General features: G+C 47.2%; 1 protein-coding gene across 6 annotated transcripts in view; it reads right to left on the bottom strand.

The window, feature by feature from the left end:
* minpp1b (multiple inositol-polyphosphate phosphatase 1b) overlaps positions 1–25,446 on the bottom strand; it is a 189,798-nt gene that overhangs the window by 56,181 nt on the left and 108,171 nt on the right. For 3 of the 6 annotated variants that reach the window (XM_072478953.1, XM_072478949.1, XM_072478955.1), the window contains exon 5: positions 22,919–23,887. The exons of 2 other annotated variants lie outside the window; for them this stretch is intronic. In XM_072478953.1, the coding sequence (XP_072335054.1) occupies positions 23,880–23,887 (8 nt within the window). In that variant the 3' untranslated portion in view covers positions 22,919–23,879. Of the gene's footprint in view, positions 1–6,046; positions 23,888–25,446 lie in introns of those variants that run through there. One more of the 6 variants, XM_072478948.1, reaches the window with a different exon arrangement.

Below are 25,446 nucleotides of genomic sequence, written 5' to 3'. Positions count from 1 at the left end.
TTTAACGATCCATGAGGGAATCGTTTTAAAAGATGGCATTTATGTAGTCCCCACCCAGGACAGGAATGAAATCATTTGTAAATTCCATGACGGACATGGACACCAAGGGATTGAATCCACCCGTGCCCACCTCAGACCTCTCTGCTGGTGGCCTGATTTGAAACGTATCCCATTACGTTGAAAATTGCTTGATTTGTGCACGGAACAACCTGGATAGGTATGCGAAGAAAACCCAGCTACGACACACCCGCCCTGTAAATGGCCCGTGGACAAACCTTCAGTTAGATTATATTGGTCCCCTCCCCCCCTGCAGAAATGGATACAAATATGTGTTGGTGGTAATCGACACATTTACGAAATGGGTCGAAGCTTTCCCCTCGAGCCAAGGCCACAGCAAACATCCTAACCGAGCAAATTTTTACCAGATGGGGACTCCCCCATAGTATTGAGTTGGACCAAGGTTCGCACTTCACAGGCCGGGTCATGAAAAATGTCATGACAATTTTTGGTATAAAGTAAAAGTTCCACATTGCCTATCACCCGCAGTCCTGCGGCATTGTGGAACGCATGAATCGGACGCTAAAGACCACACTTAGAAAAATGGTGCAGCAGCACAACACGACCTGGGACACAGGGCTCCCATTCGCACTGATGTTTATTAGGAACACAGTGTCGAGCTCAACAGGATATACCCCCCATACCCTCATGACCGGACGACCCATGAAGGGTACCGAGTGTTTATTTGGATTTGATTTGGCCAGCCCCGCAGTCACCGCCCTGACCCATGAGAAAGCAGTCCAGCACGTTAGAAAATATTAAAGCAGCACAGCTCGCTGCAGCTGTTCGACTCGGCGCTAAACAAATGCAGAGTAAGGCCTGCTTTGACACGACAGGGCACCCGGCAGAGTATACAGTCGGACAGCAAGTGATGATCACCTTCTACAACCCCAGCTCATTCCTCTCCCCTAAATTTGCAGGACCCTATTCAATCTCGGACAAAGTAAGCCCCTCAGTTTATAAAATCACGTTACAGAACGGAAAATCAGGATGGTTCCATGTAAATCAGCTTAAGATTTATGGAACGCAGTGCAGCCACGCGCACCACCTCTCATTGGCGATGGCAGACAACGAGGACCCGCCCACTGACAACCCAATCCCCCCTCCTCCCTCAGCAGCACATCCACAGACATGACCTTGACCCGCCCCCAGGATCAAATTTCACCCTAACACTTGATTCGGCTGCTAGCGACAGCGACAGCACAACTGAAGCCCCTGAGAGACCTGAACAATGGACACACAGACCAGGCCCCAGTCACTACAGCCCCAAAGACATCGACCATGATATATTCAGCCCCTTTGAGATGACATATTTGCCCAGACCGCCCACCACCCAACGATAGCGACACCCCCCTTGCCCAGACCGCCCTACGGAACATGAAACATTGGCACCGCGATAATTCCTGTCGCCTGACACGGAATGATGGAATGGACCCCACATCGGCACATGCCGCATTGGCACGAAAATTCCATGCATGAGTTTGGCACGCGGGAGATGGTGATGACTCCGAGTCTGACTCCCACCATGGTAACCCCTTTGAGACCCTTTTCGGAATGGAACCTTGAGGTAGTTCAGATGATGAGAGAAAGGAACCGATTGAGATTTACGGTGTCCTACACTCTGATGGAACCTGCCCGCTTTTATCTTCAGTTTGTTTTTAAATGTTGTACATTCTCTCTTGTACGATTTTGTGTGTCAGCCTCACAGATAATTTCTTGACAGTCATACCTACTCTTCTGATGCCACATGGCAGTTCAGTAAACAAGTTTGTTGGAGCCCATAAACTTCCAAATTCGTACCGCTCTTGGAAGGTCACTCAGGCAGTGGAGTAACGGCACTGATCCCCGCCCTGCCTGAGGACCCCCTATACATTTGGTCAGCCAAGCTCGGGTAGCGGAGCAACGGCACTGATCACCGCCCTACCCGGGGATCCCACCTATTCTTGCCCTGCCGCGGATCATACGCACCCCATTTGGAGAATTGTTTTCGAAACTATTTTGCTGTTCTTTTTCGTTCCTGTGGTTTAAAGAATGCATTTTGCACAACCGTTGCCCCTTTCTGGCGACCCCTCGGTTGCTATTCCCCCCCCCCCCACCCCCCACCCCCCGACCTACTATTTACATGTCAGAATCACTTGGTTGGAAAAACAAGTTTGCAGAGGACGGAGAAATTGTCCACCCACTCAGCTCATCAAACACAGGCTGCGAGAGTGCTCGCACTGTGACAGAATTTTTTTCGGATGTCTTGTCTCCGCAAATGGTTGCTTAAAAAAAAATGATGGAATCACATATGGTGACAGTTCTAAAGGGAAATTGACGATAAGGAGAAACAGACACACAAACGAGATGAGAAGCAACAAGATAATAACAGATATTATGTTTGTTCCCCTAGGAAGATACGAAGATACTTACAGACAGAGAAAAACACGAACAAAATGAAGACGGACATCATGATCGTCGCTGGAACTTTACAGTTGCCTATCTCTACCTCCCTCACCACACAGGTCCCGAACACGACTACCCAACACAATACCCCTAGCCCGGACACTACACCACACAAAGACACAGCCACTGATAGCCCCACATGGTGTGAGAATCTCATTAAATGGTATTCCCTGTCCTACGCAGTGGAAGCCTTGCTAGTGATAGCCATATTGTGCAGTGTCATCCAGCCAATCAGATTGCGGAAATGGAGAAGGAGAGCCTCCGGCCCTTCAGTATACACCTTTAGAGCCCCTTTCCTCGGACTCCAGCAAACTCCACACTCTTTCTGAACTTTTCTCTTTAATAAATTCCGCGGTTGTTGTTACGTTAATAAAGCCTATTTCTCTGTCTGAATGTTAGTGATCAGAAGAAATGTGATGCTGCTATTGATTTTTGTATTGTAAGATAAGTTCTTTGATTGTTAATAGCAGCATGAGTGTAGTCTAGTTAGAGACAGTTAGAGGTCCCTTTTTAAATTATTTATGAGAATGGAATACAGGTTTGAATGTTAAATGCCCCCTTTGGAATTTTTAGAGATGTGTTGTATTAGGGAAATTTAGATAAATGTTTTGACCCACAGGACAGAGTAGGGTAGAACCTGTCCTTGATTGAGGGTACCCTGCATTTCAGAGAACAGGAGAAGACCCAGTATTGTGATCCTTCACGCTTCGCGTTGAGGATCAAGAGGACGGAGTGTAGCCATCTGGGATGGCCACTTACAACCAGGGACAGAGAAACTCGCAAAGCCTAGCGGGTAAAATGGACACAGCAAGACTCAGGCAGGCTCAGAGCCTGAAATGTATATTTGCAAGCAAGGAGTCCAGACGGTATTGAAACTCCGACCAATTAGCACTTTGATGGGCCGATTAGCATTTAATGGCCCATCTTCACCAAGACAAAGGACTGGTACTCGAGCGACCGATACAGTCCCAGACATTTCAGCGCCACTCCCTGCTCAGGGGAAGCGTAAACAACGGGGTCAGTGACCGCTTGGGACATGCCCAGCCATCCAGATCCCCGCCCACTTATTGGTTAGGAATCGAACAGAGTGATCAGGGATCACCCAATTAGTGGGATCCAAACTGAAAGACTGCCCAAAAGAGCTCAAAAACCCCCAAGTATAAGAAGAGAGTCCGCCATATGTTCGTCCTCTTTTGGACCTGGCGCCCCTGCAACGTCCATCTCCAATCGCAGCACCGCCAGAAGCAAGTCCAAGTTCAATGTCGCTACCAGATGAATGAGCCTAGCTGAGCAGCAGTTACTTCTCCAGACTCGATAGATCCAGACTCGGACAGCGGCCACTGTTCCTCTGACCTATGCCGGGTGCCTGAAGTTAAGTACAGGTTGTCTTAGTCGATAGGTGTAGTTAAGTAGTAGTGTCTATGTTGCATGACTAATTGTGTGTGTAAATAAAGTACCCTTGATCTTGAACTGACTGGGGTGTTTGGCTCTTTGATCGATAGCCGGTTGAACCTTGCGGTGGTATCATTTGCTACCTGGCGAGTCCGAACATTAGAACATCGATATCAAAAGAAAGGAGGGCAAACTGACTGATTGCCATAGTTGGAACAGAACCACAGGAAAAGAAAGGCAACAATAGAAATGAAAAAAATTGAACTAGAGATGCAGGAGAAGCAAAAAGAAAGGGAAAGAGAGAAAGCGTGGACTATACAGAGCGAATTGGAAATGGTAAAGTTAGCAATGGCAAAAAGAGAAAAGAGGAAAGAGAGAGACTTTCAGCATAAAATGCTGAAGGGTAAAGCAGAGAAACTAGAGGAGGTCGAGAATGGAAGTAGTTCTAGACATGAACCTATTGGGTTGATGTTTAGATTTGTACAGACACTTCCAAAACTTGACGAAAAGGATGTGGAGGCATTTTCAAACTCCAAAGAGAAAATAGAGAAAATGAAATGGTTGCAAGATATTTGGGCATTGCTCTTACAGAGTAAACATGTAGATAGGGCTAGTGAAGTCTATCCATCTTTGTTAGAGGAAAGTTCTGGGGAGTATGCTACAGTGGAGGAAGCTATATTGAGTGCTTATGAGTTGGTACTGAGGCTTACAGACAAAAGTTTGAACTGTATGAAAACTGTCTGGACAGACTTATGTTGAATTTGCAAGAGTTAAACAAAGTTATTTTGATAGGTGGGTAAGAGCATTAAAAATAGAAGGGACTTATGAGACTCTTAGAGAAGAACATTAACTGCAGTGACAAGAACTCATGCAGAGGAACAAAGAGTTAAAACTGCAAGGCAAGCCATGGAACTTGTTGATGACTGAATTGGTTCATAAGTCAAAGTCCTTTTACTGACACACTTTTAAATCTGAGAAAGGTAGAAAATGGGAAGATGTGGGAAAAGTCAAGAAGGAGGACTGGTTGAAAATTCCAAGGAGACTTAATCTCAAATTTAAAAAGATGGTGCTGAGGGAATGTGGAATATGAGGAAAGTTAAATGCTTTAATTGTAATAAACTGGGCCATACAATATCAATATGGTGGGGTTTATTTGGCAAGCTGGTTGGAGTTATAAGTCTTAAGAAATTAAATATTAAATCAGAAACTGGAGACCAACAGGTACTGGCAGGGTTCATACACAAAGAAGAACAAACAATAGGGGTGAAACTGTGTGCACAGCTTGTACAGGGGAAGAGTGAACAATAAGGCGGCTGATCTGTTTAAGGATTTTGTATGTGAAGGAAAAATCTCTTCATGTTTACAGAATGGAATGGGGATAGCTATTAAAAAGTTAAGAGATACAGGAGCAAGTTAATTCTTAATTTTGTGGGATGAAGATTTTTGTTGTTCAGAAAGGATATTGAATGAAGAGGTTTTGATTAGCAGTATTCATGGGGAGATTTTTTAAAATTCCTCTGGTGAAAGTAAACTTAACAGGAAAAGTGGTCTTCGGAATGGTGGAAACATTGCCCATTGCAAGGATTCAATTTATTCCAGGGAATGATACAGCTGGGTCACAGATAATAGTAATGCCAATTGTAGTTGAAAAGCCGATAGAAAATCAAGCTACAGAAAAATTGTAAATGGACCATTCTGGGATGTTTCCTGATTGTGTGTGTGGTAATGAGATCACAGGCACATAAGATGAGACAAAAGAAGGAGGGGATTAAGAGCATAGGATGAGAAAAGTGAGATAAGGTTCTCTGAAGCTATCTTTAATAAGCTGAATGAAGATGAACGAGATGAAGGAAAAGAAACAGATGTGTTTTGTTCAAAGAGATTGATAGAATTACAGCAATGCAATTCCAAATTAAAACAAATTTATCAAATGGCTTACTCGGAATTGGAAACTCAGTATATTTCTGAATGATATTATGTAAAGAATTGTGTATTAATGGGAAAATGGCTTCCCATGCATATTAGTGCAGATGGAAAATGGGCAGAAATACATCCAACAGCATTACCTCCTGAGTATAGGAAAGATGTTCAAGAGGTAGCTATGAAATCCCACTAGTAGGACGTTTAAGAATAAAGAAAACACAACCAAGGATACAGAAATAGTTTTATTGGCCGGGACTACATAAAGATGTAGTTAAATTTTGTCGAACATGTCATACATGCCAAGTAATAGGGAAACCACAAGCTGCAATAAAACAAGCACCCTTAATTCCTATTCCAGATTTTGACGAACCTTTGACAAGAGTTCTAAGCGACTGTGTTGCACCACTTTCAAAATGCGAAGTGGAAATCAATTATGGATATATCCACTACATTTCTTGAAGCCATACCATTAAGAAACATAACAGCCAACAGAGTGGCAGAGGAATTAACCAAGTTCTTTATTAGATATGACTTACCAAAAGAGATACAATTAGATCATAGGTCAAATTTCATGTCAGGATTATTTATAGAAGTCATAAAAAGCCTGAAAGTGAAACAGGTGGCATCAAACTTAAAAAACAATGATGAGAGTGTATAGTCAAGATTATCCTCATGATTGGGACAAAGGGATTCCATTGTTATTATTTGTCATTAGGGATGCATTGAATAGTCAAGTCCTTTTGTATTGGTTTGTGGACATGAATTTAGAGGACCACTAAAGTTAATTTAAGGAAAGTTATTAAGTAAGAAATCAGAGGCTACACTTTTACACTACCAATCGAATTTCAGAGAAAATCTGGTGGAGCTAGTGAGGTGACAAGGAAGCATTTAAAGACAGCACATCATGGAATGAAATCAACAGCTGATAGGGGAGCATAGACTCATAGTTTTGTAGAAGGGGAGAGTGCTAATGTTATTACCTGTGAGCAAATCATTGAACGCTAGATTTAATGGATCATATCAGATTAAAAGACAACTAAGTGAATTGAATTATCTGGTAGCACACCAGATAGACATAAATAGAACCAAAGAAATGATGCAGCACAGGTGACATTCGGCCCATCTTGCCCATGCTGACCCAAAGACACCGAGGTGAGCTTTCTAATCCCATCTACCTGCACATGCCCCATAGCCCTGCAGCTTACAGCACTTAAGGTGCAGATCCAGGTACTTTTTAAAAGAGTTTAGCGTCTCTGGCCTCCACCACCAACTCAGGAAGTGAATTCCGGACCCCCATAATCCTCTGCATAAAAAAGGTTTGTCTCATGTTGCCTCTAATCCTCTGCCACTTATCTTGAACCTGGTTTTTGAATTCTCTGCCAATGGAAACATGTTCCTCCTGTCTACTCAATCTCCACCCTTCACAATTTTGTACACCTCAATCATGTCAACCCTCAGCCGTCTCTGTTCCAACGGAAACAACCCCAGCCTCTCCTCGTACCTACAATTCTCCAGGCCTGACAACATTAGAACATAGAACATAGAAAAATACAGCACAGAACAGGCCCTTCGGCCCATGATGTTGTGCTGAACCTTTGTCCTAGATTAATCATAGATTATCATAGAATTTACAGTGCAGAAGGAGGCCATTCGGCCCATCGAGTCTGCACCGGCTCTTGGAAAGAGCACCCTACCCAAGGTACCCTATCCCCATAACCCAGTAACCCCACCCAACACTAAGGGCAATTTTGGACACTAAGGGCAATTTATCATGGCCAATCCACCTAACCTGCACATCTTTGGACTGTGGGAGGAAACCCACGCACACACGGGGAGGATGTGCAGACTCCACACAGACAGTGACCCAAGCCGGAATCGAACATGGGACCCTGGAGCTGTGAAGCAATTGTGCTATCCACAATGCTACCGTGCTGCCCTTAAGAACAAATTAATCTACACTATATCATTCTACCGTAATCCATGTACCTATCCAATAGCTGCTTGAAGGTCCCTAATGTTTCCGACTCAACTACTTCCACAGGCAGTGCATTCCATGCCCCCACTACTCTCTGGGTAAAGAACCTACCTCTGACATCCCCCCTATATCTTCTACCATTCACCTTAAATTTATGTCCACTTGTAATGGTTTGTTCCACCCGGGGAAAAAGTCTCTGACTGTCTACTCTATCTATTCCCCTGATCATCTTATAAACCTCTATCAAGTCGCCCCTCATCCTTCTCCGTTCTAATGAAAAAAGGCCTAGCATCCTCAACCTTTCCTCGTAAGACCTACTCTCCATTCCAGGCAACATCCTGGTAAATCTCCTTTGCACCTTTTCCAAAGTTTCCACATCCTTCCTAAAATGAGGCGACCAGAACTGTACACAGTACTCCAAATGTGACCTTACCAAGGTTTTGTACAGCTAAATCATCACCTCACGGCTCTTAAATTCAACCCCTCTGTTAATGAACGCTAGCACACCATAGGCCTTCTTCACAGCTCTATCCATTTGAGTGGCAACTTTCAAAGATGTATGAACATAGACACCAAGATCTCTCTGCTCCGCCACATTGCCAAGAACTCTACCGTTAACCCTGTATTCCACATTCATATTTGTCCTTCCAAAATGGACAACCTCACACTTTTCAGGGTTAAACTCCATCTGCCATTTCTCAGCCCAGCTCTGCATCCTATCTATGTCTTTTTGCAGCCGACAACATCCCTCCTCATTATCCACAACTCCACCAATCTTCGTATCGTCTGCAAATTTACTGACCCACCCTTCAACTCCCTCATCCAAGTCATTAATGAAAATCACAAACAGCAGAGGACCCAGAACTGATCCCTGCGGTACGCCACTGGTAACTGGGATCCAGGGTGAATATTTGCCATCCGCCACCACTCTCTGACTTCTATCGGTTAGCCAGTTCGTTATCCAACTGGCCAAATTTACCACTATCCCATGCCTCCTTACTTTCTGCATAAGCCTACCATGGGGAACCTTATCAAATGCCTTACTAAAATCCATGTACACTACATCCACTGCTTTACCTTCATCCACATGCTTGGTCACCTCCTCAAAGAATTCAATAAGACTTGTAAGGCAAGACCTACCCCTCACAAATCCGTGCTGACTATCCCTAATCAAGCAGTGTCTTTCCAGATGCTCAGAAATCCTATCCCTCAGTACCCTTTCCATTACTTTGCCTACCACCGAAGTAAGACTAACTGGCCTGTAATTCCCAGGGTTATCCCTAATCCCTTTTTTGAACAGGGACATGACATTCGCCACTCTCCAATCCCCTGGTACCACCCCTGTTGACAGTGAGGACGAAAAGATCATTGCCAACGACTCTGCAATTTCATCTCTTGCTTCCCATAGAATCCTTGGATATATCGCGTCAGGCCCGGGGGACTTGTCTATCCTCAAGCTTTTCAAAATGCCCAACACATCTTCCGTCCTAACAAGTATTTCCTCAAGCTTACCAGTCTGTTTCACACTGTCCTCTCCAACAATATGGCCCCTCTCATTTGTAAATACTGAAGAAAAGTACTTGTTCAAGACCTCTCCTATCTCTTCAGACTCAATACACAATCTCCCGCTACTGTCCTTGATCGGACCTACCCTCGCTCTAGTCATTCTCATATTTCTCACATATGTGTAAAAGGCCTTGGGGTTTTCCTTGATCCTACCCGCCAAAGATTGTTCATGCCCTCTCTTAGCTCTCCTAATCCCTTTCTTCAGTTCCCTCCTGGCTATCTTGTATCCCTCCAGCGCCCTGTCTGAACCTTGTTTCCTCAGCCTTACATAAGTCTCCTTCTTCCTCTTAACAAGACATTCAACCTCTCTTGTCAACCATGGTTCCCTCACTCGACCATCTCTTCCCTGCCTGACAGGGACATACATATCAAGGACACGTAGCACCTGTTCCTTGAACAAGTTCCACGTTTCACTTGTGTCCTTTCCTGACAGCCTATGTTCCCAACTTATGCACTTCAATTCTTGTCTGACAACATCGTATTTACACTTCCCCCAATTGTAAACCTTGCCCTGTTGCACGCACCTATCCCTCTCCATTACTAAAGTGAAAGTCACAGAATTGTGGTCACTATCTCCAAAATGCTCCCCCACTAACAAATCTATCACTTGCCCTGGTTCATTACCAAGTACCAAATCCAATATGGCCTCCCCTCTGGTCGGACAATCTACATACTGTGTTAGAAAAGCTTCCTGGACACACTGCACAAACACCACCCCATCCAAACTATTTGATCTAAAGAGTTTCCACTCAATGTTTGGGAAGTTGAAGTCACCCATGACTACTACCCTGTGACTTCTGCACCTTTCCAAAATCTGTTTCCCAATCTGTTCCTCCACATCTCTGCTACTATTGGGGGGCCTACAGAAAACTCCCAACAAGGTGACTGCTCCTTTTCTATTTCTGACTTCAACCCATACTACCTCAGTAGGCAGATACTCCTCGAACTGCCTTTCTGCAGCTGTTATACTATCTCTAATTAACAATGCCACCCCCACCTCTTTTACCACCCTCCCTAATCTTATTGAAACATCTATAACCAGGGACCTCCAACAACCATTTCTGTCCTTCCTCTATCCAAGTTTCCGTGATGGCCACCACATCGTAGTCCCAAGCACCGATCCATGCCTTAAGTTCACCCACCTTATTCCTGATGCTTCTTGCGTTGAGGTATGCACACTTCAACCCATCTCCGTGCCTGCAAGTACTCTCCTTTGTCAGTGTTCCCTTCCCCACTGCCTCGCTACACGCTTTGGCGCCCTGAATATCGGCTACCTTAGTTGCTGGACTACAAATCCGGTTCCCATTCCCCAGCCAAATTAGTTTAAACCCTCCCAAAGAGTACTAGAAAACCTCCCTCACAGGATATTGGTGCCCCTCTGGTTCAGATGCAACCCGTCCTGCTTGTACAGGTCCCACCTTCCCCAGAATGCGTTCCAATTATCCAAATACCTGAAGCCCTCCCTCCTACACCATTCCTGCAGCCACGTGTTCAACTGCACTCTCTCCCTATTCCTATCATGTGGCACCGGCAACAAACCAGAAATGACAACTCTGTCTGTCCTGGCTTTTAACTTCCAGCCTAACTCCCTAAACTCATTTATTACCACCACACCCCTTTTCCTACCTACGTCGTTGGTACCAATGTGCACCACGACTTCTGGCTGCTCCCCCTCCCCCTTAAGGATCCTGAAGACACGATCCGGGGCATCCCTGGCCCTGGCACCCAGGAGGCAACATACCTTGCGGGAGTCTCGCTCGCGACCACAGAATCTCCTATCTATTCCCCTAACCATTGAATCGCCTATTACTATTGCTTTTCTATTCTCCCCCTTCCCTTCTGAGCCCCAGGGCCAGACTCAGTGCCAGAGACTTGGCCGCTAGGGCCTTCCCCCAGTTGGTCATCCCCCCCAACAGCATCCAAAATGGTATACTTGTTTTGAAGGGGAACGGTCACGAGGGATCCCTGCACTGTCTGCCTGTTTGTTTTCTTTCCCCTGACTGTAACCCAGCTACTCCTGTCCTGTACCTTGGGTGTGGTTACCTCCCTGTAACTCTTCTCTATAACCCCTCTGCCTCCCGGATGATCCGAAGTTCATCCGGCTCCAGCTCCCTAACACGGTCTCTGAGGAGCTGGAGTTGGGTGCACTTCCCACAGGTATAGTCAGCGGTGACACCGGTGGTATCCCTCACCACCCACATCCTGCAAGAGGAGCATGCAACTGGTCTAGCCTCCATCTCCTCTTACCTTGCAGAATATAGCTGCCCTGTGGACCAACTGGACCTCCGCCCTCCGACTCTGCTCCCAGTCAGCTGCACTCTCTGTAAACTCCTGGCTCCCTTCTCGCTCTTTGTGGAAATGTAGGAAACAAAATGAAAGGAGCACCTTACTCCCTCCTCACCTAACTCCCTCAGTCACCAAACTCTCACTATAGCACTCAAATGCACCAAATTCAGCACTCCCTCAGTCACCAAACTCTCACTATTGCACTCAAATGCACCAAATTCAGCACTCCCTCAGTCACCAAACTCTCACTATAGCACTCAAATGCACCAAATTCAGCACTCCCTCAGTCACCAAACTCTCACTATTGCACTCAAATGCACCAAATTCAGCACTCCCTCAGTCACCAAACTCTCACTATAGCACTCAAATGCACCAAATTCAGCACTCCCTCAGTCACCAAACTCTCACTATTGCACTCAAATGCACCAAATTCAGCACTCCCTCAGTCACCAAACTCTCACTATAGCACTCAAATGCACCAAATTCAGCACTCCCTCAGTCACCAAACTCTCACTATTGCACTCAAATGCACCAAATTCAGCACTCCCTCAGTCACCAAACTCTCACTATTGCACTCAAATGCACCAAATTCAGCACTCAGTGCAAAGTCTGCACTGTAGGTTGATCACATTTTTACTGTGAATCTAGCCTCTGAAAACTGGCCTAATCCAATTAACTAATTAACAAGCTGCAGCTGCAAGTACCTACAAGTAGAACCTTTGTTTAAAGCTGACTGAAAATTCACCTTCTTTTAAACCAAACAGCAACTTTTAAGTTAATTAACTAGACTTTAGATAAAAATGAACCCTTATACTCCCTCAGTCACCAAACTCTCACGATAGCACTCAAATGCACCAAATTCAGCACATTCTAGTAAATCTTCTCTGCTCTCTCTCCAGAGCAGTTACATCTTTCCTGTAATGTAGTGACACAATACTCCAGTTGTGGCCTCACCAGTGTCTGACACAGTACCAGCATTATATCCCTAGTTTTGTATTTTATACCTCTACCAATGAAGGAGAGCATTCCATATGCCTTCTTTACAACCTTATCTACTTGTGCTGCTACCTTTAGGGACCTGCGCACTGGCATGCCATGATTCCTCACTTCATTGACCCCTCTCAGTATATTGTGGTTTATTGTGTATTCCCTTTTACTGTTTGACCTCCCTAAATTCATTATCTCACACTTATCAGAGGTCAACTCCACCTGCCACTTTCCTGCCCACTCCACCAACCCATTTATATCATTTTGGAGCTTACAGCTCCCCTCCACATGGCCAATTTTTGTGTCAACTACAAATTTCCCAATTGTGCCCCCCATGTTCAAGTCCAAATCATTAATATATAAAGCAGAGCATCTTATAGAGATGTATATCCCGCTGGCATGAACAGCCGGTAATTGCACCCAAAGTGTGGGTTAAACTGGTGAGAATCTCCCCAGGGCCCAAAAAATGACTAAATGTGGTTAGATAGAGGTGGGGAACTCGCTGGCAGAGCCGGCAGGAAACTCCAAGCAAAACCCGCCACAAATGACACTGAGAAACCTTTCCATTAGATTGCAGCTAAGGTGTCTGTGAAGGCAATGAGTTTCACACAGCTTTTCTCGTCTGATCCAACACGAATTTTGGGAAATTACACCATCGTGTCCAACATTAGATGTGATTCCACATTTGGACAACACTTGATAAACACTGCTGATTGTGCTAAGAATTACAAATAATATGCAATTCGAGATTATCAGTGTGGTCACTTACATGTGCTACAACTTGCACACATTCACAGACACAGGACCCTGTCCTTTGCAACAGAAATTGTACCTTTTCCAACTAAACAAAAGCTAGGGAGCAGGCATTCCCTGGTTCATTCCACATGGCAATGTGTTGACCAATGAGAGTCCACTTGCCTGGTTTGAATTGAAACAAAAGCGTGGCAGTTACCTGGTCCCTGGTACATTCTCCATGGCAACACCTCTACCAAGCAGAGCCTATTTGCCAAACAATCAGCATCCTCTTCACATGCAGTATAAATTGTTGATCCCTTTGAGATTTGATATTCTTGCGATTCTGTCCTGATGAGTGCAAGGTGAAAAGCTTTGACAGTATGTTTCTTTCTTTAGCTGTACTCAAGTTCTTTATCAGCAAGCCACTGAAATATGATCAGGTATTTGTGCCACTTATATGGTCTCTGAATCAATTTTAGATCAATACAAGTTATCTTGTGACTAATGGAAAATGTTTCGGGAACAAGTTTCTTTGGTTTTCTCTTGCTCGATCACTGTCGCTTTGTCAGAGAAGCCACATTTACTCAACTATCACATAAATGGCCTTAAAGCACTAGGCATGACTGACAGCATTAGACTGATGAACTAAATGAGGTATTAAAGATTTGGGACCTGATTTAAATGCACAGGGCAGTTCATCACTAAAATACGTTTTCAATCTCTTCTTCACTCTCATCCCTACTTTGATACAAATACCTGCCGAGTTCTCAGCGGGCCATCGCTTTTCAGTTGAGACAAGTTAACGTCTGCATTGTTCTTATGTATACTGCTGGAAGCACAATCTACATGCCTCTCTTGGAATGTGGGACAACCTCCCTACTGAACGCCAACTCTGAAGAAGATTCTTCGCAGCCTACTCATGTTCACCAGAAATTAAATGACTTACCAGCTTATCGAGACTTGATCTTGTTTTAGCTGCTCACACAGACGGTGTGAGTTGCGATCTTGCTAATCTTCGTTGAACTTTAGTAACTTAATCAAACTGCATGTTTGGCATCTTCAACGGATTTCCTCTTTCCTGCACGCCTTTTCCTATTTTTCATCCCATTTTTTATGCTTTCTCTTCTTCCAATTATCCTTGCATTCTGATCTCTTAAGGAACTTTCTGCTCCCCTGATGTGCCTGGGTGTTCTTCAGCACAAGATTAATCAAATTCCAAGTGTCAACTTCCCAAACCAACAGCTAGAATACCCCAGCAGCCTGGTGTCTGGTGAATTAGCTGATCTCAGTTTGCCTCAGTGTAGGACACGCACTGTATTTGTGATTGCTGAGGGGATCACATGTACACTAGGTACAGGCAAGATAGAACGTGGTGTAATATATCCTTGGTATACCTTCAATTCACCGAGAGGCAGAGAGAGCGAGTGAACATTAGGCTTTATTAGTCATGATCTTGCCTAGCCAGAATCGGTTGTACAGATGAATGCCGCCCACAGGCGGCCGGTCTATATATGGCCCCGGTGAGGGCGGAGTCCACCGGGGTTATAGTACAGTACCTGGAAGCAGCTCGTATCACCACTTACAGGTCATAGGTCATAGGTTTCAGTATCATGCATGCATTAGGTGAATACATTCACCCCCTGTTAAAAAATCAAGTCCAGCGGGGGTGACGTGGGGTCATTAAATCTATCTGGAAGCCGGATCGTTCTCTTCAACCTCCTCAGCTCTGGCGGTGCGGTGGGCACGGTTGTTGCAGGTGGTGACTCCAAGGGCGTTGTGTCTGGAGCTTGAGCCTCAGTCCGGCGTGTCGGAGACGATTGGGGTGTAGGGGTGGCAGCAGTGTCGGCGCGGGACAATACAGGAGACCCAGGGGAGCATACGGGGCGCTGGGGGTGGCAGCGGGCAGGGGGGCGCGTTGGTAGGGGTACCAGCTGGCGCCAGGTCCCGTAGGGAGACCGTATCTTGCCGTCCGTCCTGGTGCGCGATGTAGGCGTACTGGGGGTTGGCGTGGAGCAGCTGTACCCTCTTGACCAGGGGGTCGGCCTTATGGCTCCTCATGTGCCTCTGGAGAAAGACTGGTCCCGGAGTTGTCAGCCAAGACGGAAGCGAGACCCCGGAGATGGACTTCCTGGGGAAGATTAAAAAACGATCGTGAGGGGTTTCGTTCGTGGCTGTGCAGAGGAGTGATCTGATGGTGTGGAGGGCATCGGGGAGGACCTCCTGCCAGCGGTGGATCGGGAGACCTTTAGACCCGAGGGCCAGATGAACGGCCTCCATACCGTCACGTTCTCCCTCTCCACCTGCCCGTTTCCCTGCGGGTTATAGCTCGTAGTCCTGCTCGAGGCGATGCCTTTGCTGAGCATGTACTGACGTAGCTCGTCGCTCATGAATGATGTGCCCCGGTCGCTGTGGACGTATGCAGGGAAACCGAACAGTGTGAAGATGCTGTGCAGTGCCTTTATTACAGTGGCCGAGGTCATGTCGGGGTAGGGGACAGCGAAGGGGAAGCGGGAGTACTCATCGATGACGGTGAGGAAGTATACATTACGGTTGGTGGAGGGGAGGGGCCCTTTGAAGTCGATGCTGAGGCGCTCAAAGGGCCGGGAGGTCTTTACCAGGTGGGCCCTGTCTGGCCGGTAGAAGTACGGTTTGCACTCCGCGCAGATTTGGCAGTCCCTGGTCATTGCCTTGACTTCCTCGGTGGAGAAGGGCAGATTGCGGGCCTTAATGAAGTGGGTAAGCCGGGTGACAGAGGTCATTGTGGATAGCCCGAAGTCGGTCATCTTGGACGCAGGCGCATGTGCCGTGGGACAGGGCATCTGGGGGCTCGTTGAGCTTCCCAGGACGATACTTGATATCGTAGTTGTAGGTGGAGTGTTTGATCCTCCACCTCAAGATTTTGTCATTTTTTATTTTGCCCCGTTATGCGTTGTCAAACATGAAGGTGACCGACCGCTGGTCGGTGACGAGGGTGAACCTCCTACCAGCTAGGTAGTGCCTCCAGTGCCGCACGGCTTCCACTATGGCTTGTGCTTCCTTCTCGACCGAGGGGGGTTGAATTTCGGAAGCGTGGAGGGTCCTAGAAAGAATGCTACTGGCCTGCCCGCCTGGTTTGATGTGGCGGCCAGGGCGACGTCTGACGCATCGCTCTCTACCTGAAAGGGGATGGACTCGTCCACCACGTGCATTGCGGCCTTGGTGATGTCGGCCTTGATGCTGCTGAAAGCCGAGCGGGTCTCATCCGTCAGGGGGAAACTGGTGGTTTGAATAAGTGGGCGGGCTTTGTCCACATAGTTGGGGACCCACTGGGCGTAGTATGAGAACAGCCCCAGGCATCGTTTCAGGGCCTTGAGGCTGTGGGGAGGGGGGAGTTCTGTGAGGGGGAACATACGGTCGGGGTCGGGCCCTAGGACTCCGTTCTCCACAACGTAGCCGAGGATGGCTCGTCGGGTAGTACGGAAGACGCACTTTTCTTTGTTGTATGTGAGATTGAGGGATTGGGCGGCCTGGAGGAACCTGTGAAGTTTGGCGCCATGGTCCTGCTGATCATGGCTGCAGATGGTCACATTGTCCAAGTACGGGTATGTAGCCCGCAAGCCGTACTGGTCCACCATTCGGTCCATCATTCTCTGAAAAACCGAGACCCCGTTAGTGACGCCGAAGGGGACTCTGAGGAAGTGGAAGAGTGGGCCGGCTGATTCAAAGGCAGTGTAGTGGCACTCTTCCGGGCGGATTGGGAGCTAGTGGTAGGCCGACTTCAGATCGACCGTTGAGAACACAGGGTACTGCGCAATCTGGTTGACCATCTCCGCTATGCGGGGGAGGGGGTACGCATCCAGTTGCGTGAACCGGTTAATTGTCTGGCTGTAGTCCACAACCATCCGATTATTTTCCCTGGTGCGGATGACCACCACTTGCGCTCTCCAGGGGCTGTTGCTGACCTCGATGATCCCTTCACTCAACAGTCGCTGGACCTCCGACTTGATAAACGTCATGTCTAGCGAACTGTACCGCCTGCTCCTGGTGGCGATGGGCTTACAGTCAGGAGTGAGGTTCGCAAAGAGTGAAGGGGGAAGACTTGGGACGCGAGGCTGCATACCGTGAGGGGGGGCAAGGGTCCGCCGAACTGTAAAGTCAGGCTTCGGTGATTACATTGAAAGTCCAAACCGAGCAGTAGGAGGGCGCAGAGGTGGGGAGGATGTCGAGCTTAAAACGAGCGTACTCTGCGCCCTGCATCGCGAGATTGGCAATACAGTACCCCCGGATCTGAACCGAATGGGACCCGGAGGCAAGGGAGATTGTTTGGGAGGCTGGGTAGGTGTGGGGGGAGCAGCGCCTTACCGTGTCGGGGTGGACAAAGCTCTCCGTACTCCCAGAGTCGAAAAGACAGGGGGTCTCGTGCCCGTTGACCCGGACGACCATCATGGAGTTCTTCAGCTGTTTCGGCTGCGACTGGTCGAGAGTGACTGCACCCAGCTGCGGGTAGCCTGTGTGGTCGGTGGAATCACAAGATGGCGGCCCCCATGAGTCGCACGTGTCGGGTTGGGGCGAAGATGGCGACCAAGATGGCCGCCCCCATCGGTCGCACGTGTTGGTCGGTGCCAGAGCCGGCGGCCAAGATGGCGGCTCCCATGAGTCGCACGATGCTGATGACGCATCTGACGGGGGGGTTCCGGGCAGGCATGCAGCCACATTGAGGGGTCTGTGGGGCTGCCAGTCCATGGGTCAGGCTAGTGCGATTTCAATTGCTGAGCCTTCGGTTGGCCCAGACAGACACTAGCGAAGTGCGCCTTATTCCCACATTCGCTGCACGTCGCTGTGCGGGCTGGGTAACGCTGCCGGGGCTGTTGGCCCTGGCCGCAGAAGTAGCACTGCAGTTTCCCGGGCTGGGCTGGCAGCCGCGCGGCGCAGGCCTGCGACATAGTCGGGTCCGACGGGGGCCGCAACGAGGGTGTCCACGAGGGGTTCACCAGGCCCGCGGGGAAAGCACTGAGGTTCTGGTAGGCCACCTCTAGCGAGGTAGCTAGCCTTACCGTGTCCCGCAGGTTGGAGGTCCCGTTTACCAGCAGGCGCTGCCTGATGTAGTTCGAGCGGAACCCCGCCATGTATGTGTCCCGGATCTGTGAGTTCACGTGTTCCCCCGCCGTCACATCTCGATAGCTGCAGTTCCTCGCGAGTAGAGTCAGGGTTTCCAGATACTCGGCCAGCGATTCTCCGGCTTGTTGACGCCGAGTAGTGGGGAGGTGTCTGGCGAACACCTCATTTACGGATTTCATGAAGTGTGCCTTGAGGGTTGCGACCACCGCCTCTTACGTGGCCGCTTTCTCAATCATTACTGAGATTCGATGGCTCACCCAAGCGTGGAAGAGTCCCAGCTTGAGGGTCTCCATGGGAGGCGTTGTGGAGGAGTCGAGGTAGGCCTCGAAGCATTGAAGCCAATGTTCGAATATCTCCTTGGTTTCAGACACGTGGGCATCGAGTACGAGCCTGTCTGGCTTTAGAGGGGCTTCCACAGTGCTGTCAATGACTAATAAATTGATATACCTTCAATTCACCGAGAGGCAGAGAGAGCGAGTGAATATTAGGCTTTATTAGTCATGAACTTGCCTAGCCAGAGTCGGTTGTACAGATGAATGCCGCCCACAGCCGGCCGGTCTATATATGGCCCCGGTGAGGGCGGAGTCCACCGGGGTTACAGTACAGTACCTGGAAGCAGCTTGTATCACCACTTCCAGGTATTAGGTCATAGGTTACAGTATCATGCATGGATTAGGTGAATACATTCACCACAATCCTCCAAAGATCAAGCAACTTGTTAACACTTGCCCTGGAATAATGGCAAGTCTACAAGTTTTCAGAGGGTAAGTGTATCACAGTGAGGATGGCTTCAGGAGAGAAGCAGGGAGAGAGGGGCAGAAAACAATGGTGAGAGAAAACAAAAAATTATTCTGATTATTGTTCTGTTTTGCGTTGTGTAAGAATTTAATACCCAGTGAGGGCGAGATCCAGATCCCGCCGGGCAAAGCGAGTTGAACATAGAACATTACAGCGCAGTACAGGCCCTTCGGCCCTCGATGTTGCACCGCCCTGTGAAACCACTCCAAAGCCCATGTACACTATTCCCTTATCGTCCATATGTCTTTCCAATGTCCATTTGAATACCCTTAGTGTTGGCGAGTCCACTACTGTTGCAGGCAGGGCATTCCACACCCTTACTACTCTCTGAGTAAAGAACCTACCTCTGACATCTGTCCTATATCTGTCTCCCCTCAATTTAAAGCTATGTCCCCTCGTGCTAGACATCGCCATCCGAGGAAAAAGGCTCTCACTGTCCACCCTATCCAATCCTGATCATCTTGTATGCCTCAATTAAGTCACCTCTTAACCTTCTTCTCTCTAACGAAAACAGCCTCAAGTCCCTCAGCCTTTCCTCATAAGATCTTCCCTCCATACCAGGGAACATTCTGGTAAATCTCCTCTGCACCCTTTCCAATGCTTCCACATCATTCCTATAATGCGGCGAGCAGAATTGCACGCAATACTCCAAATGCGGCCGCACCAGAGTTTTGTACAGCTGCAACATGACCTCATGGCTCCGAAACTCAATCCCTCTACCAATAAAAGCTAACACATCGTACGCCTTCTTAACAACCCTCTTTACCTGAGTGGCAACTTTCAGGGATCTATGTACATGGACACCGAGATCTCTCTGCTCATCCACACTGCCAAGAATCTTACCATTAGCCCAGTACTCTGTCTTCCTGTTATTCCTTCCAAAATGAATCACCTCACACTTTTCTGCATTAAACTCCATTTGCCACCTCTCAGCCCAGCGCTGCAGCTTATCTATGTCCCTCTGTAACTTGTAACATCCTTCCGCACTGTCCACAACTCCACTGACTTTAGTGTCATCTGCAAATTTACTCACCCATCCTTCTACGCCCTCCTCCAGGTCATTTATAAAAATGACAAACAGCAGTGGCCCCAAAACAGATCCTTGTGTTACACCACTAGTAACTGGACTCCAGTCTGAACACTTCCCATCAACCACCACCCTTTGTCTTCTTCCAGCTAGCCAATTTCTGATCCAAACTGCTAAATCACCCTGAATCCCATGCTTCCGTATTTTCTGCAGTAGTCTACCGTGGGGAACCTTATCAAACGCTTTACTGAAATCCATGTATATCACATCAACTGCTTTACCTCATCCACCTGTTTGGTCACCTTCTCAAAGAAATCAATAAGCTTTGTGAGGCACGACCTACCCTTCACGAAACCGTGTTGACTATGATTAATCAAATTATTCCTTTCCAGATGATTATACACCCTATCTCTTATAAACCTTTCCAAGATTTTGCCCACAACAGAAGTAAGGCTCACTGGTCTATAGTTACCGGGGTTGTCTCTACTCCCCTTCTTGAACAAGGGGACAACATTTGCTATCCTCTAGTCTTCTGGCACTATTCCTGTTGACAAAGATGACTGAAAGATCAAAGCCAAAGGCTCAGCAATCTCCTCCCTAGCTTCCCAGAGAATCCTAGGATAAATCCCACCCGGCCCAGGGGACTTATCTATTTTCACCCTTTCCAGAATTGTTAACACCTCCTCCTTATGAACCTCAAGCCCTTCTAGTCTAGTAGCCTGAATCTCAGTATACTCCTCGATAACACTATCTTTTTCCTGTGTGAATACTGACGAAAAATATTCATTTAGCACCTCTCCTATCTCCTCGGACTCCAAGCACAACTTCCCACTACAGTCCTTGACTGGCCCTACTCTTACCCTAGCCATTCTTTTATTCCTGACATATCTATAGAAAGCTTTAGGGTTATCCTTGATCCTACCTGCCAAAGACTTCTCGGGCGTCATTCTCCGACCCCCCGCCTGGTCGGAGAATGGCCGTTGGCCGCCGTGAATCCCGCCCCTGCCCCCGCCGAAGTCTCCGGTACCGGAGGTTGGGCGGGGGCGGGAATCAGGCCGCGCCGGTTGGCGGGACCCCCCGCTCAATTCTCCGGCCCGGATGGGCCGAAGTCCCGCCCAGAAATTGCCTGTCCCGCCGGCGTAAATCAAACCTGGTATTTACCGGCGGGACCAGGCGGTGTGGGCGAGCTCCGGGGTCCTGGGGGGGGGGGGGGCGCGGGGCGATCTGACCCTGGGGGGTGCCCCCACGATGGCCTGCCCCGCGATCGGGGCACACCGATCCGCGGGCGGGCCTGTGCCGTGGGGGCATTCTTTCCCTTCTGCCTCCGCCACGGTCTCTTGACAAGTGTTTCGACTGCCTTAGTAAACCACGGTTCCCTTGCTCGACCACTTCCTCCCTGCCTGACAGGTACATACTTATCAAGGACACGCCGTAGCTGTTCCTTGAACAAGCTCCACATTTCCATTGTGCCCACCCCTGCAGTTTTCCTCTCCAGCTGATGCATCCTAAGTCTTGCCTCATCGCATCATAATTGCCTTTCCCCCAGATATAACTCTTGCCCTGAGGTATATACCTATCCCTTTCCATTACTAAACGTAATTGAATTGTGGTCACTATCACCAAAGTACTCACCTACCTCCAAATCTAACACCTGTCCTGGTTCATTACCCAGTACCAAATCCAATACGGCCTCGCCTCTCGTTGGCCTATCTACGTACTGTGTCAGGAAACCCTCCTGCACACATTGGACAAAAACGGACCCATCTAAAGTACTCGAACTATAGCGTTTCCAGTCAATATTTGAAAAGTTAAAGTCCCCCATAACAACTACCCTGTTGCTTTCGCTCCTATCCAGAATCATCTTTGCAATCCTTTCCTCTACATCTCTGGAACTTTTTGGGGGCCTATAGAAAACCCCTAACAGGGTGACCTCTCCTTTCCTGTTTCTAACCTCAGCCCATACTACCTCAATGACGAGTCCTCATCAAACATCCTTTCTGCCACCGTAATACTGTCCTTGACTAACAATGCCACCCCTCCCCCTCTTTTACCACCTTCCCTGAGCTTACTGAAATATCTAAACCCCGGCACCTGCAACAACCATTCCTGTCCCTGCTCTATCCATGTCTCCAAAATGGCCACAACATCGAAGTCCCAGGTACCAACCCATGCCGCAAGTTCACCCACCTTATTCCGGATGCTCCTGGCATTGAAGAATACACACTTTAAACCACCTTCCTGCCTGCCGGTACACTCCTGCAACTTTAAAACCTTACTCATGACCTCACTACTCTCAACCTCCTGTATACTGGAGCTACAATTCAGGTTCCCAAGCCCCTGCTGAACTAGTTTAAACCTTCCCGAAGAGCATTAGCAAATTTCCTCCCCAGGATATTGGTACCCCTCTGGTCCAGGTGTAGACCATCCCGTTTGTAGAGGTCCCACCGATCCCAGAATGAGCCCCATTTGAATGAATCGCGATTTGGGGCTCTCGCGGGATTCACCCATGTGCCCGGATCTGCACCCACATGATTCGCACCCAACGTCTTCAACTGCCCAAGCCCCACACTCTGGCTATCTCATCACTGCACCACTGTTTTTCCATTTGTGATCTCATTCACAGCCTGGTATAGATTCTGCAGCACTGTTTAATCAGCATTTCATGATTATCGCTAAACACAGCAAAAAAAATTCAGTACACAGTGGATGTAATCCTCCTTCATGATTTAAAGAAATAATTTACCAACAGTTAACAGTGATGGTAATTACGATTTTTCCTTTTGGTGACTTGTGAGATTTCACTCAGTCTTCCAAGTCCCTTTAATTCACATTTCTTCTTTAAGTTCTGGCAGCTTGAAAGAGTGGATTGCAATCCAACCTGTGCGACATATTGTCCTTTGTACTCCCTTCAGATCTTGCTTCTTGCTGGTTTAGAAGTCAATTGCTCATCATTACTCTGGATATTGAAATGAGATTGCAGTTTTCACTCTCCTCGTTTTAATCTTTCTCTTCTTCTTCTCAATTGCTTTATTTCTACCCCTTTCCTCCTCCCTTGATTTAGGTACTGGTGTAGAAGGGGATTGGGCCCGTCGAATTTAAAAGGTTGAAAAATCCCTACGTTCAGTGTCAAGGCTGCAATTAAAGTCTAAATCATGAACCCTGATGTTCTATTTCCAGAGAAATCAGGTCCTAGCCCTGATTTCTAACCTCCATCCTGTTATGATAAAATAGCAGGAAGATGGTGGAAAATGTATTTATACAGCACAGTGATCTGGAATGCACTGCCTGAAAGAATGGTGGAAGCAAATTCAGTCATACCTTTGGAAAGGAAATTGGATGAATACTAGGAGAAATAAGGGCAGGGTCACACAGAAGGAGCAGGGGAGCGAGACTAATTGGGCAGCTCTTTCAAAGCATGACGGGCCAAATGGCCTGTGTCGGTGTGGTATGATTCTACACAGAATTCCAAATTATGAGTCGATTAAATAAATGTAAAGGTGAAGAATGGCAAGTTGGTGGCCACTTTAATAATAAACTATAAACAATAAGAGGAGGAAGAGAAAGAAAATGAAATGGAAGTAACTGTGGTCATCACACACCTGTGGGAGAGAGAGCAGATTTTTAGAGTGCAAGGAAACCATCATTAAAAATATAGCGTTGTAACTCAAAGTATCGATGTAGGATTACATAAGATAATGGCACAGAAACAGTATTCAGCTCATCTAGTCCATGTTGGTGTCTATGCTCCGCTCAAGTCTCCTTTTATCTCATCTAAATCTACTATCGTAACCCTCTATTCACTTCTCCCTCATAGGCTTGTCTAGTTACCCTCTTAAGTGCATCTATAGTATTCCCTTTAACCACTGCCCTTGGTAGCCAGCTCCACATTCTCGCCACTCTTTGGGCAAAAAGGTTTCTTCGAAATTGCCAATTGGAGTTCTTGGTGCGTACCTGATATTGATGGCCTCTGGTTTCTCTCGTCCCCACAAGCGGAAACGTTCTCTCTGTATCCACTCTGCCAAAACCTTTCACAATTTTACTGACCTCTATAAAGTCACCCCTTAGCCTTTTTTCAAGAGATTTTATTTGGTGTGGTGTGCTAACCTAAAACCAAGTCCACACTGACTTTATCGAAAACTGCCCTCCTAAATGTATGATATCGGTAGGGTCAATATGTTACAGGTGGGTTATGTTACAGTGTGCTATTATGCAAGAAGGAATTGTATTCATTTTGCATCAGACGTTAAGGTGTGTTGCAAAGATATCGCGTGTTAACAAGTTAAACTTCAATTTTCAAATTACTACATGAAATATAATACAACATAATTAAAATTGTTCTTTAGAGAAAAAAACCCACTTGTGATAGTATAAATTTTTCACCCCAGCATACTGAGTGACAGTTAACTTAATCTACTTCCCTGACTTGATTAACTATGGCCTCTTATCTCACTTAGGTTACACTCCCCCCACTTGAAGAGTTTCCCCCCACACTTTGCTAAATGCAAACCAATAAAGTTTAAATCTGCATACATGTACTTTAGGCTCATTTGGAATTCCAGTAATATGACCTAAAGCATGAAAGTATTTGCATCCATTTTACTCATCGTTTAAGGTATGCATCTTTCACATTCAACAAGGCAAATTATCTTCCTACACGGAATGGAATAATTATCACATTCTATTCACTCAATAGCACTAGCGTGGGAGTGATACCATGCTCACTACAGAGCAAAGCTTTCTCAATCCTGATGCAAACCACAATTAAGCCCTACTTCAGGAAGACACCCCCTCCCCTTCCCTCCTCATGACCTGTTCTGAGGGAGATGGCCAGTTAGGGACAGCTTTGTGCATCGAGATCATGATCTATTGGATCAAGCCATCTTTCACACTATTCGCCTATTGACATCAGAGTGAGGACAGAAAAATCCCAGCAGTCAGAGGTGCAAGAACTTTAGGTTGGATGATTTCACGAGGTAACATATGTCTGGATTTTCGCGATGGAGGCAGGTAATTCGAGTCAGGCAGACCAGCCTTGATGTAAAATTGTCACATGCAATTTTCGTTCTGGGAGGCAGTAGAATCGGGCCTGCCCACCCCCGAAGGCAGATGGGAGGTGGCCATTGGGATGGGCGAATGCCGATGCCGGCTGGTTAGAAGG

This window comes from Scyliorhinus torazame, chromosome 16 (genome assembly GCF_047496885.1).
Source record: "Scyliorhinus torazame isolate Kashiwa2021f chromosome 16, sScyTor2.1, whole genome shotgun sequence".
Classification (NCBI taxonomy): domain Eukaryota; kingdom Metazoa; phylum Chordata; class Chondrichthyes; order Carcharhiniformes; family Scyliorhinidae; genus Scyliorhinus; species Scyliorhinus torazame.
The sequence above is the reverse complement of the archived record's forward strand: the minus strand, read 5'-3'. Positions and strand labels throughout refer to the sequence as shown.